The 12,583-nt window shown below is 36.1% G+C and overlaps 2 protein-coding genes across 2 annotated transcripts in view; one reads left to right on the forward strand and one right to left on the reverse strand.

Moving 5' to 3' along the window:
• Positions 1–415: 415 nt before the first annotated feature.
• On the forward strand, positions 416–3,692 carry apobec2 (apolipoprotein B mRNA editing enzyme, catalytic polypeptide-like 2). The gene is made up of 4 exons (XM_015386396.1): positions 416–818; positions 1,304–1,484; positions 3,014–3,357; positions 3,446–3,692. The coding sequence occupies exons 1-3, from the start codon at positions 541–543 to the stop codon at positions 3,353–3,355; spliced, it is 801 nt and encodes a 266-aa protein (XP_015241882.1). The 5' UTR covers positions 416–540; the 3' UTR covers positions 3,356–3,357; positions 3,446–3,692.
• The window catches only part of LOC107092092 (basement membrane-specific heparan sulfate proteoglycan core protein-like), a 10,373-nt gene continuing 1,482 nt past the window's right edge, over positions 3,693–12,583 (reverse strand). Inside the window, exons 3-13 of the mRNA XM_015386383.1 lie at positions 11,668–11,738; positions 8,927–9,193; positions 7,458–7,745; positions 5,906–6,181; positions 5,716–5,830; positions 5,464–5,621; positions 5,270–5,371; positions 4,695–4,763; positions 4,441–4,500; positions 4,244–4,312; positions 3,693–4,140 (exon numbers count right to left, since the gene is read on the reverse strand). Of these exons, the coding sequence (XP_015241869.1) occupies positions 4,076–4,140; positions 4,244–4,312; positions 4,441–4,500; positions 4,695–4,763; positions 5,270–5,371; positions 5,464–5,621; positions 5,716–5,830; positions 5,906–6,181; positions 7,458–7,745; positions 8,927–9,146 (1,422 nt within the window). The 5' untranslated portion in view covers positions 9,147–9,193; positions 11,668–11,738 and the 3' untranslated portion in view covers positions 3,693–4,075. The remainder of the gene's footprint in view (positions 4,141–4,243; positions 4,313–4,440; positions 4,501–4,694; positions 4,764–5,269; positions 5,372–5,463; positions 5,622–5,715; positions 5,831–5,905; positions 6,182–7,457; positions 7,746–8,926; positions 9,194–11,667; positions 11,739–12,583) is intronic.

Below are 12,583 nucleotides of genomic sequence, written 5' to 3' on the forward strand. Positions count from 1 at the left end.
CTCCTGTAGTCAGTGCTCTTTAGATGGCCTAAATAATGGCTGATGCACTGCAGGATTTCAGAGTCTGAAGAGAGAAAAAGGGTACTCAGTATTGAAATAGCCTGGTCACTCCATGTATGCAGCCAAGCAGCGTTATTTATAACGTGCCTGTTGCCTGCCTGTTGACAGATAGAAAGTCTGACGGATTAAAGAAGGAACAGTGTTTACGTGTGTTTATTATTTTGCTTTGGCAACTGGTTGAAAGGTGGCAGAAAAAAAACAATTTTTTTTCCTACCATACGAACCTTTACACTCAGTCATGATCTGTCCCTTGGCCTTTTCATAGGCAGGTCATGGGAAAGGGGGAGGAGAGGGCTTAGGTAACTGAGCTGCCAGCACCAAGCAAGACATGCACATGTTTGACTCCTAACTCAGCACACAATGGGGTCTATTTCTGTAGTCGCTCAAGGGTTATCACCCCACTTGCTCTGACTCTCTCCCCCCATCTATTTCTGTCGACCCGTCTCGTTTCCCAACTCTCTAACCCACTTCCACAACATCATGGCCGACAGAACCAACCGATTAGGTGTTCGTAGGAAGGAGAAAACGCAGGAAACCAAAGCAAATGAGGAAAAGGACAAGGAGAAGGTCAAAGAGAAGGCTGTAAAAAACACAGACAAAGTTGCTAAAAAGTTAGAGAAGACCCCAGAGCCACACAAGACAGATGAGAAGAAGACTAACGGGGAAAGTGAAGGAGCAGCAGGAGCAGACGCAAATAACAGTGAGGATAATGGAGACTTCCAGCCCATAGAGCTGCCTCCTTTTGAAATTGTCACTGGGTGAGTAAAATTTATAAGGGACGCTAAAAAAAAAATCCAGCTTGATTTTTTTTGTAGTCTATATTTTGATTGCCAGTTAAGAAACAGGAATTGTAACTCAAGTATAGGAATGGCTTACAAATGCTGTTTCTTAACTTCCAGTAAAAATAGAGATGAGTCACTCAAACACCAGGCTGGACTTCTCATTGTATGTAGCATCAGCTCCCCAAGTCTCTGATGTTTGAGATGTTTTATTATCAAAGCTGTTGGAGATCTGTATGAATCCATCCAGCTCTTTGTGTGCATCACAGTAAAAGATTAATGAAGAAAAAATAATTGCTTGTGGTATTGATAGAGACTTACTACAGTGAGACTATAAAGAGTGATGGATCACTGATTGTGAGAGGAAACCAGCAGGATTGTGGGCAAGTGGTTTGGGAATTTATTCGGTGAGCCGACATTCTTTGTTTGATACGGTGAAAACTCTTTCTGTCTCTATCCATCAGGGAGCGGATGAGCCCGTTCTACTTCAAGTTTCAATTCAGGAATGTGGAATACTCATCGGGCAGGAACAAAACATTCCTGTGTTTTAGAGTGGACACACCAGGAGGCAGTGCAGAGCCACTGAAAGGCTACTTGGAGGATGAACATGCCACAGCCCACGCCGAGGAGGCCTTCTTTCAACAGGTGACTAAAAATCCCTTTTATTGACCTTTAGCCCTACAGTGGTGTGTAGAATGAAAATGCTGCTTTGAGCGGCTGAATGAGATAAACCATAGGTGAGGAAAATAGTTCAGAATCTAACATGTTAAAGAAAAAATATATTATCTCTTTTTAAATTTCTATTAAATTAAAAATGCACAAGCTTGGTTTCACTGCTTAGCACTAAGTTGACAAGTTTCGGTTCATCTTTTAATTGTTTTTAATTAATTTTTGCTAATTGCAATAGACATGTTTTTAGGTAAGAGTTTTAGGTTGACATGCTCTTTTGTCAGTAATCCAGAGATGGTGAGTCATAATGAGGAACTAATAGGGGGAAGACCTTCATAAAAAAAACTCTTATCGGTATTACTAATGTGCCTGACACTTGTTTACCATAGATATGCAATCTTAAAAGGAAATTACGTTTCATTTTAGTCACTCTTGATTATTTATCCAAATAAGAAAAAGAAATGCACCAAATTTGAATATGCCACAAACCTGACATCAATTAAATCCAGTTTTGTTTATTATACATAATTTCACAGGAAACATCAGCTTGGGATTCCTGAAAGTGACCTCAAACTGGAACATACTCTGCAAATATCCAATCTAATCCAGTTCAGTTTAGTTTACTTCAGTCTATTTCAGTATACTCTCATGTTGTATGAACATCTTTTTGAAATTCCACCTTCAGTTATTTTGAAAAAATAAACACACTGAAAGCTATGTAACTCCAATTTAATAAAAACAACATGTGTTTTTTCACACTGAACAAGGAGGAACATTATCTCCTTTTAACAGAATAACACTTCTTACAAAATCAGACTTAAAATGTTTGCTCAACGAACCACTTCCGGTTACAAAACACGATAACAAAAGCAGAAAGACCCAATAATATGTTCACTTCTGACCAATGCTTAATACATTAAGTGAATAGTTATGCTCTGATTGTGAAACCTGCTGACAGTTTGGGCCTTGAGCTGCAACACTTAAGGGAGAATCAAAGAGCATCTAAACAAGGCCAAATATTACATTTTCAATAGTGATAGTTTTAGATTAAGATTAAGTTTAAAAGTGAGAGAATGATAATCTGATAGTTGAATGGTGTTGCCCCCATTTCTAATTTAGGAAACTGTAATGCAAGACCATAAAATGATCCTGCCTAAGCTGCATAGATCATTTAAAGCAGACCTCTTTTTGGGAGATTTAGCATCCTTTTTTCTTGACATCTTTTTATAAACTCCAGGTGTACTGTCCAGTACTGACTGATTTTTTTTATTTCAAAACATGCATGTTTGAATACACAAAACAATAGTGGGGCATGCAAAGTCAGATTCAGTATATTCGAATATTATCCATGATTTTCCACTCATGAAAAATGTAATATCCAAATATTTCCTGTTTTTTTTTTTTCTTTTTTCCCCACGTACAGTTACACAAAACAAAAGGTTTGATCTCTATCAAATCATTTTATTATTTTACATTTTACAAACAAAATCTGTGTCATTTTTTAGGTTCTCCCAAACTCCTCCAAGGAATATGATGTGACATGGTACGTATCATCCAGTCCCTGTGCAGGTTGTGCAGCCAAGCTGGCCAACATCCTCCAGCAGCGCAAGAAGCTACGCCTTTCTATATTCTGCTCCCGTCTCTTTGAGTGGGAGGAACCAGAAATAGTGGAAGGCCTAAAAGCCCTGGTACAGGCCGGCTGCAAACTACGGATGATGAAACCCATTGACTTCCTGCATGTTTGGGAAATGTATGTGGAACAGGAAGGTGAGGTCTTTACACCTTGGGAGGATTGCCAGGAGAACTACGAGTACTATGTGGAGAGACTGTCCGATATTCTGAAGTAGATGTGAGTCATTGTGAAATAAAACAAATTTTTTTTCAATAATTAAGGGAAAAAAAACCTAAGGGAACTTTATGTCTTGTTACTGTTGCAGGTCCATCCTGACTGAACCAGAAAGCAGCCTGCTTTTGAAATGATCACTGTTTGATTTTCTTTATTTGCTCTCACATCTGATGCTGCAGATCAATTTTGAACTGAAAGAGCACATTTTTAAAAAACTTTTTATTTTCAAAAAACGATATACAAAGGTACAAGATTTGTAGATAAATATATCAAACAATTTTCATGTTGTTCCTTTATAAGAGCAAAGCAAATACATTCATCAATTCACCAATAAAAAATAAAAAAAAACTGGAAAAAGTTACACTGACATCTGCTGTCTGTTTGGAGAACTGAAGCAAAAAGTGAAATATAAGCAATGATGCAACTTTACATACAATCTGTTTTACTAGGCTATATATGCAATATACATCTGGATAGTCTCATTAGCCATGTAAAAGTGCTCAATAGGAAAAATAAAACAATTTGCATTAACAACTTATACATGTTCATGTAAGGCGCATAATAGCTGACACTTCAGTTTGAACTGAGCTGGACTAGCAACATGCTGAGGTTTTCTGTGAGCCTCAGTGATGCCACAGATGTATTTAGAATATATTTAACTTCCAGTGAACAACATTTTGAGGTTTGTCTCAACCAAAAGAATGTTGAGGTCATCTCCTGTTCATTGTAGAAAGGAAACCATGGCAGTACCATTTTCTGTTGTCTCTTTTCCATTGGCTGTTACAGCTAAAGAAAAAAAAAAAACATGCAAAAAGAGCAATCAGTAAATTACTTTGTTTTGCAAAGCATTATCATCCTTATCAGAGTGTTTCATTGCAGATTAAAGTACCTTGCTCCTCTGGCGAAGTTATTGGGAGTGGCGTTGTTTCAGTACAGCTTGTAGCATTCTCTTCCCCTTCTGCACAACAGATAAAAAAATGGGTTTAAATCTTGTCAGTTAAAATTTGGAAAATAAAATTTTAGTATAGGTTCATGCTTCGGACTAGTCACCAAGAGATTAGTTCATAATGTTTGTTTTTCTTTTACCTTTTGCGGGTGGATTCACATCTGCATCAGTAATGTACTCAACCAGAGGGCAGGGAGCATCTGCAGAAAAAAAATGGAAAGCAATTTGAACCTAAATGTTTGAAGCGGGTAATAAAATATGAAGCAAACTTAAAAAAGGAAAAAAAAAAGAAACAAAAATATCCTTAAAGTGAATCACAAACTGGGTGGTGTGAAGCATACTGAGAAAAAATGCCTCCACACCCACAAAACCACACGAGGTGGGGTCTGCTTACCATTTCTGTCCTTTAACTGAGCCATGGTGAGAAACAGATTCGCTTCATCTTGCTTATCATCCGCATCAGCTGCAAAGAAATAAAAATTGAATAAAACTTTTGAAATTGTGCAGGAAGCTATTATTTGCCATATTTAAACAGAATCAAGTGCCACATATAACCCTTGAAACAACGTTTGCTCTTCGTCACAACTTCCTGATTTGTTGACTTTGAGCATTTATGGCACAGAGATGCATAATTATAAACTGACTGACTGTAAATCTAAACATAAAACATGCAAATCAACCTTGCCATTTTTTAAAGAGCATTTGTACATCCTCTCCTTTGTGTTCAGCTCATGATGTTAACTGATCGTTGAATGATGAAATTTATAAATAATTAGTTTTAAAAATAGTGTGTTTTAAAGTCACTTATTTATTTGCAGATTTATTTGTATACGACATACTTAGTTTTTTTTCAATGTTTCCTGGCACTAGATTGTGTGTGCAGCTTAAGCTGAAGGGAACTGTAGAAAACTAGCCTTTCTAAACATGCATGCAACACATTAAGAAAGTGTACACTTAAAAATCACAAACCTGGTTTGCGCAAAACTCTCATGACAATGCATCCAATAAAAACAGCTATGATACCAAAGAAAATGCAGCCAGAGATGGAAAGAAGGACTCTCCTCTTTAAAACTAGAAATTGTACATAAAAAAACACAATTAATTAATAAACAAATAATGGGAAGAATTATGAAGTTAAAGCCTGATGACTCAGGTATACGCACGGAGGTTCTTGGTTTTGTAGGAGTCACTACGTTGTGAATATAGTGGTCTCTTGGTGCGTATGCCCTGGCAGATGTACTCGCTCTGATCTGGGTCATTCGAAGGCGTAACAGAATGCGTCGATAAGGACGCCTGATTAAGTTGTTCGCTCTCTTTAAACCTGTTTGAATCGTTTTAGAGAATTGACTACAATTGAAATAAACATATATGAATGGCAACACTGAATAGTAAACATTAAGGATTTGTATTATTACCAGGTGTAGTTCCAATTGTCTTGGCTGCCCACCACTTCACATTGAAGCTTGAGGCTGTCAGTGGAAAAGACCTCAGACCAGGTAGTTAACAGGACTATACTTGCCTTTGGGCGCTCTGGAGAAAACAGGCACAACTATGATATAAAACATTTATAAAGCAGTAAGCTTCGGTATGGAGAATTAAACAAACCTGCAACTGTAAGCTGTACAGCCCGACTCTTCTCTGAGTAAAACAGAGGGGTTTCTTCTCCTCTTCCAACTTGGCATTCATATGATCCAGTCTCAGACGTTGATGCAGAACTGATGTTGTGAGTGATTCTTGTTGGGCTGATGATATTGTTGTCTTTGTACCAAGAGTATTTCCATCCAGAAGAGACATTTACGTGACAAGTGAAGGAGATCGCATCGCCAGTGTGTAGCAATTTGTCGTCTGGATTCTGCAGGAGTGTCACTGTTGGTTTACTGTCTGAAAGTCAACAATAATAGCAAAGTGGATGTAAAATAGAGAGAGAAACCGGGAAGAACAGTGTCTGTGCTTTAAGGGCTCTGTGTGTTTACCTTAGCTCACAACACAAACTAATATAAAATCATAGAAAACAGCATTGTTTAGAGGAAGGAAATGATAAAAGGTTTTGAAAATGTATATAGAAAAAACTGAAATGCATTCAGCTCCGTTAAATCAATCATTTCTAAAAGCAGAATTTCTATAATCCAATCATGCTGCTTGTCTTTAGAGGAATGTCTTTAGATATCAAAAACTTTCCACATCTAGAGAATGGCATTTCTCATTGGATGGAAAACACTCATGTACAGCATTTATCAGATATTGCCCCAGATTCTCCATTAAACTCAACCTTTCTGATAGATGAGGTTTCTTTTGCAGCCTCTAACAGATTGTAATCCATAATTTTCCAACTGTGCCTCCCCCTCTGATGTAGTAAGGCAGCCAGCTATAGAGCTTTTTGTGCCATCTGAACTGTAGACGGTCTTCGAAATATTTCCTTTACATTACTTGGGGGTTAAAAGGTCTTTATCAATATTTTTTTACGATTTACAGATGAAGGACCAAACAGCATCATGGGATGCTGAGAATTCAATTGAGAATAATATCCAAACCCGGCCTTCTTCAAATTCTCCATTGTAGCCCTGAACCTGTTACTCTAGCTACATTACTTTTTTTATGCTGTTAGTTGTTAACCAAGGTTCCCTATCAAATTTAAGAGAGCTCAACAGAATTTTTTTTAGCTATTTTGTGATAAAATTACACAGGTGTTTTCTAAATGCTAAACAGGCGCCTTCTGATCGGTTGCATAGGATTATATTTAGGGGTGTTAGAGCAAACAGCTATCAATACAGAAAAAGTTGCCATATTATAAATCACATATCATTAAGTTTGCTTATGATATGCAAACTTATTGTATTGTAGATCTATACAATACAATAAAGCACAGACAAACAAGTTCCAGGGAGATTTGTTTTCTTTGTATGCAAAATATTGGCTTTCATTTGCAAAATGTATTCATGGCAGTTTTTTCCCCTGTTTTTGGTCTCTGATAATTTTACATAACTCAAAATTGAAAAGAGTAATAATAAATAAAACTCATAATTATAATTCAGTAAGATTATAACTGAGCAAGATTAAATACTGATTTTGAATTTTTGCTTAAAAAAATATGCCAAAGCCTTTTCATTACTTCTCAAATGATGACATCATACAGAAATTTCAAGAGCACGCATCTCACCATAGACATGAAGAGTGGCTTCAGAGCTGCGGATGCTGCGAACAGTCCTGTCCTTTAATTCGCCAGAGCAGCTGTAGTTCCCATGGTGAGAGCCTGAAGCTTTAGTGATAGTTAGAATGCTTCCATCTTCACTTATAGTGACGCTGTTTCCGGCAACGTTCTCTCCATTTTTGAACCATGTAAATATCCATTCAGAGCTTCCTTCCATTTCACAGCCTAGCTCTGCTCTTTCAGAGGGAAACACATCCCACCACTGGGTTTTTCTCTTTAGAACGGGAACAGGAATTTCTAATGGGAAAGAAATAGAGATACAAAAAAAAAAAAAGGATTATTTGACCTATGAATTTAGCGGTTCAGTAAAGCTTTGCTTTACACTTACTCAATAGAGCTACAGAAATAAAAAAGAAAATCATATATTCAGAACTGTTAAGTCAATCTTATGTTATTGAAAGAAAGAAAGAAAAGAAGGAGGCAGAAAGTTAAACATTTACCTACACAACAAAAAAAGAAACTATTTGTACATAAGAAAATCAAAACTCAAAAAGGGCATACATACCTCCATAGGGGTAGAAAAAGTCTTAAGGATAATATAGTTAGTGCTTTGTAATCAAATTAAAAAAACACAACTTAGAAAATAAATATTATTGTATTATTTAGCAAATAGAAATGATTTTGGCAGGTATAACCATCTGAAACAAGAGATGTCTAATTGAATGTCAGAAAATGGGGGCAGTGGTGGTCTAGTGGTTAGGGCATAGCGCTAGGAATCCTGAGGTTTTGAGTTCAAGCCCCAATCCCACAGACTGCCACTCTTAACTCCACACGGCTCCCCAGTTGCTGCACAATAGAAGCCCACTGTCTCCCAATGGGATGAGTGAGTTTCATGATAATTTTATTGTTTCACAATAAAAAGCTGGGGAAAATGGGAGAAAATGTATATATGTTTTTTAAATTGTTTAAAAATATCTAATTTCATCTCTAGCTCATAATTAAAACTGTGGTTTGGAAAACAGTGTATTCTAAGTCACCGAAACCTGCAGTGACTTTTTAATTTATTTTCATTGAAGCTTTTAGATAATTCCATCATTGTATGGTTTGCCTCTTGTTTTCTTCCCTCTTTGAAGCTGTTCACCCCTGTGTTAACTTAACAAGAATGCATTCTCACCATTTCCTGTTTATACTGATTTAACTTCTGTTAATTCCAGCCTGACGACAAATAAACTCTTCTTTCCTAAATAGCTCCACCTACAATGCCTGCAGTGAGGTGTTCCTCAAAGAATCATGCTGACACTACAACATCCTGTTTCAACATAATGGCAACGCATTAAAAGCGGAAGCGCTTTGGTTCACTGAAACAACTGAAACACCCCTTAGAATTCTTAAAGACCAAAACGCAAAAAGGTTTAGTTATAGAATGTTTACTTTATACCTCATTCTCCATGTACCTGTGTATACCACTATGTGCTTACCAGAGACGTGCAGGGAAACAGGATCACTCTTTTCTGTTTTCAGTTGGCCTCTCCTAGCCAAGCATTGATGCTCTCCACTGTTTTCATTAGTCACATCAACTTTTCTTTCCAAACTTTTGCTGGTTGGATCGATTTTGGTACTTCTATGATAAAACTCATATTCCCATCCTGAGGACTCAGTAACCATGCAGCTGAAGGTGACAGATTCTCCAGGATACATGGTAGGGAAGTCTGGGATTCTGGTTAGCTGAGGCTTGGGCTTGTTTTCTGTTAAGAAAGAAGAAATAAAAGGAATAATTCCGGTTTGGTTCCACCAGGCAAAGTTCTTTCCATTTGCCCTGGTAAAGGGAGCGATTGTTGTAACACAAGGAATGCAACCAATTTAGTGTGTCATATGACAGTGTGATGGCCCTTAGCCTGGCTTGCCAGGCCCTTATAATACTCTCAAACCTGCAGGTATTCATTTTGTTTGTCGTCTCCCAGTTATTAAAACTTTTATATTTGGATACAAAAAAAAATCTGTGAATGGTCTTATCCTGGAGGCAAATTTATCTGGCTTAACCTTTGTGTGCAGGGTGTAAAAATGTTCTCTGCTGCTCAAATGTTGACTCAGTTTTTCCTATGATGGTTGCAGACAAAGATAGTGCAGTTCTTCCATTTGAGGCCCTCAAGTTTTTTTTGTGTGTGTGTGTGTGTGTGGCTTCTGACTGCATTTGAAAAAAAAAAATTACATTTTGTCCTGCATCAAACTTGGTGCAGATGGATGGTTTTCCAAAAGATTCAATTTTAATCAAAATCCAGATCTTCTTAAAATTCTGCAATAAAATTAATATCCTACTGTTACAAAGAAACAAGAAATGCTAATATCTTTACCCAAAAAAACAGATTACTCATTAAACTTAATAAACACAGCAAGGTTTTAGCTATGATTTATTTATAATAAACAATCCAGTCAACAAAATTGTTAAATTTGTGTTTCTCTTTTTAAATAAGGTTAATAAGGTATAAGACTTTATTTATTTTTCTAAACTCTAATTTACAGATTGCTTTTTTTTAAATAAATTTGAGTTTTTTGTTTCAATAAAATGATGTGGATCAGGTTAAATTATTATTATATTATTATTGCAATTCTAATTAAGGATAGTATTTTATTCTTTAAATTTATAACATATTTTATCTTGTATTATGTGTTGGACTGCTATCTGTTCCAAATAGTACTTCTGGACATGAAATACATCAATCAACCCTTTTGTTCACTTCAAAGAACATATGACTTGACAATATTAGCTTTCTCTAGTGTTTTCATACAAAACCATTTTAAAGTATCTACAAAGCTATAAACACTGAAACACAAACTCAAGAATGGATTGCTATTAACTGTTTATTAACTCTACTTCAACATGTTTGCAAAGCTGCTTTGTTTTGCACAAATAAACAACTTTTTTATATTATTTTATGTTGGCATGGGTATGTTACTTATAATTTTTTTTGTCTGGGCTTATAATGTAAAGTTGCATTAAAATTGTAACACTGACATGTTACACATTTAGAATGTGAAACTAACACCTTTGAACTGAGTACGTAAGAGCAAGATTGGGGTTACAGCATTTCTGTGTCTTTTACTGAAGCTGAAAAAAAGTCTGCTTGCTTAAGTTGTTTCTATCATTTTAACATTGAACACTAAGAGGTATGCTGTAAATATTTTCAGAAACATTTAGAATCACGGCGCATAATGTAATAAGGTAGTAGGGTGGCTGAACTGTCTTTCCTTAGGTTACATGTGTTGTGCATGACCTCAGGTCGTATGGGCACAGCTTACTGTGGGGTTTTGTCATCAGCTCAGAGAACATTGTGTCTGAGCTGTAGAAATGCTGTATAAACAAGACCCATGGATTTCCCCAAATAATCTGAAGACATATTAATCTGAGTGTTAGTAAACTAATGATATTAAGAAAAGTGAAAAAAGAACTTTCTACTCATTATTTTGACGTTTAGAAAGGAATCCTAACTGACCTAAAATGACCTAAAATTGAAAAGGTTGAGCTTAATTTAATATCAGACCAGCTGTGCCTTTAATAGAGTAAACATATAATTTTAATCAGTAAATCAAACGACAGAAATATATCACTAAAAGGGCTTTTTCAACAACACCAATGACTGAAAAGCAAAGCATTATTCTTATTTCGTCTTTGCTTTTATCAATAAGTTTCAGCTGTTAAATAAAATAAAGAACTTTATATTTAAGAAGCTTTAAAATAACCTCACATAAAAGCCTAAATATAAAAATAAAATAAAATACTCAGAAAAATGGGGAACAACAGGCGGGTATAATGGAACATAAAATGAGGAACTAATGGCCTTCCCTTTAACAGTACAGTAAAGCACATCTAATATGTTATTACTTTTTTTATCTGTTTGGCGGAACATCGTGTAGGCTTTTGTAACTTTATATTTTAACAGCCTATTTTATTTTCAGCTATTTTTAGAAGAGAGTTTGCATTGTATTGTTTATGGCAATAATGTTTTCATAACTATCATTTCATCATTCAGTCTGACCTTGCAAACAGATTCCTTACAACAATCAGACTTATTTCTGCATCTCTAAGATACCTTCTGTAGGTGACATTCCTGTAGTCATGTCACCAGCTGCAGTGCAGCTTTAAGGAGTATTCTAAAAACAACATATTGTAGTTTGTTCATTTTTTTAATATTAATGTTAAACGAAAGCAATAAAAACTTACCATACACAGTGATAACTATTGTGTCACTTGATGCAGAAGAGACTCCTCTGGGTTTAATTTCAGCTTTGCATGTATATACCCCTTTGTCATCTTTTGTGACAGAATCAATATTGAGAGCTGATCCCTCTGTTTCTAGTTTCTTTTGGTCTTTGTACCAGGTGAGTGTCCATATGGAGTCTGGCCCTGTACAGCTGAATCTCAACTTTTCCGTTTTAAACACATCAGTCCAGGAGGTCTCCAGCTTTATAATCGGGGTAGGTGGTTCTGAAAGGGTGCATTCAGAAGATGTTTGCAGATTAAAGGCTACACAAACTCATGTAATCACAGCTATTTCAAAGAATATTCTTTTATTATAATGCATAAAGACATTGCGACAGATTGAGCATACATGGGAGCTTACCAGCAACTTTTACTGATACATCATTACTTGTATAGAGTTGACCTCCTCTTCTCTTGACTTTGCATTGGTATTGGCCATTGCTGGAATGAGTCAGTGGGGCTGCTTTATAATTATTAATGGTGGATTCATGAATTTTACTCCCATTCTGATACCACTCATATGTCCAACTAGAGGGCACATCGACATTGCATTTGAAGTTAATCAATTCTTTAGGGTACCATGTTTCAAAGGCTGGGCTTGATGTTAGAGAGACCTTTGGGTTTTCTATTTGAAAAGAATAGAGAAAAGGAAGCATTTTAAAACAAGTTGTTAATGAAGAAGTGCTAAGACAGGGGGAAAAAAAGAGAAAATAAAGCATCATCATGAGTTTTAGATTTCACTTTAAGTTACTGACAGGAGAGCTTGTTCACAAGACATGAAGGACCTGTGGTCTCATTGCTTAGGATCCATACTAAAAGCGAATGCATGCCACACAGCCAAAAATGGAGTAAAGCAAATCAAAAAATAAGCCGAAAA

Source organism: Cyprinodon variegatus, unplaced genomic scaffold, assembly GCF_000732505.1.
Source record: "Cyprinodon variegatus isolate N-32 unplaced genomic scaffold, C_variegatus-1.0 Scaffold16, whole genome shotgun sequence".
In the NCBI taxonomy this organism is placed as follows: domain Eukaryota; kingdom Metazoa; phylum Chordata; class Actinopteri; order Cyprinodontiformes; family Cyprinodontidae; genus Cyprinodon; species Cyprinodon variegatus.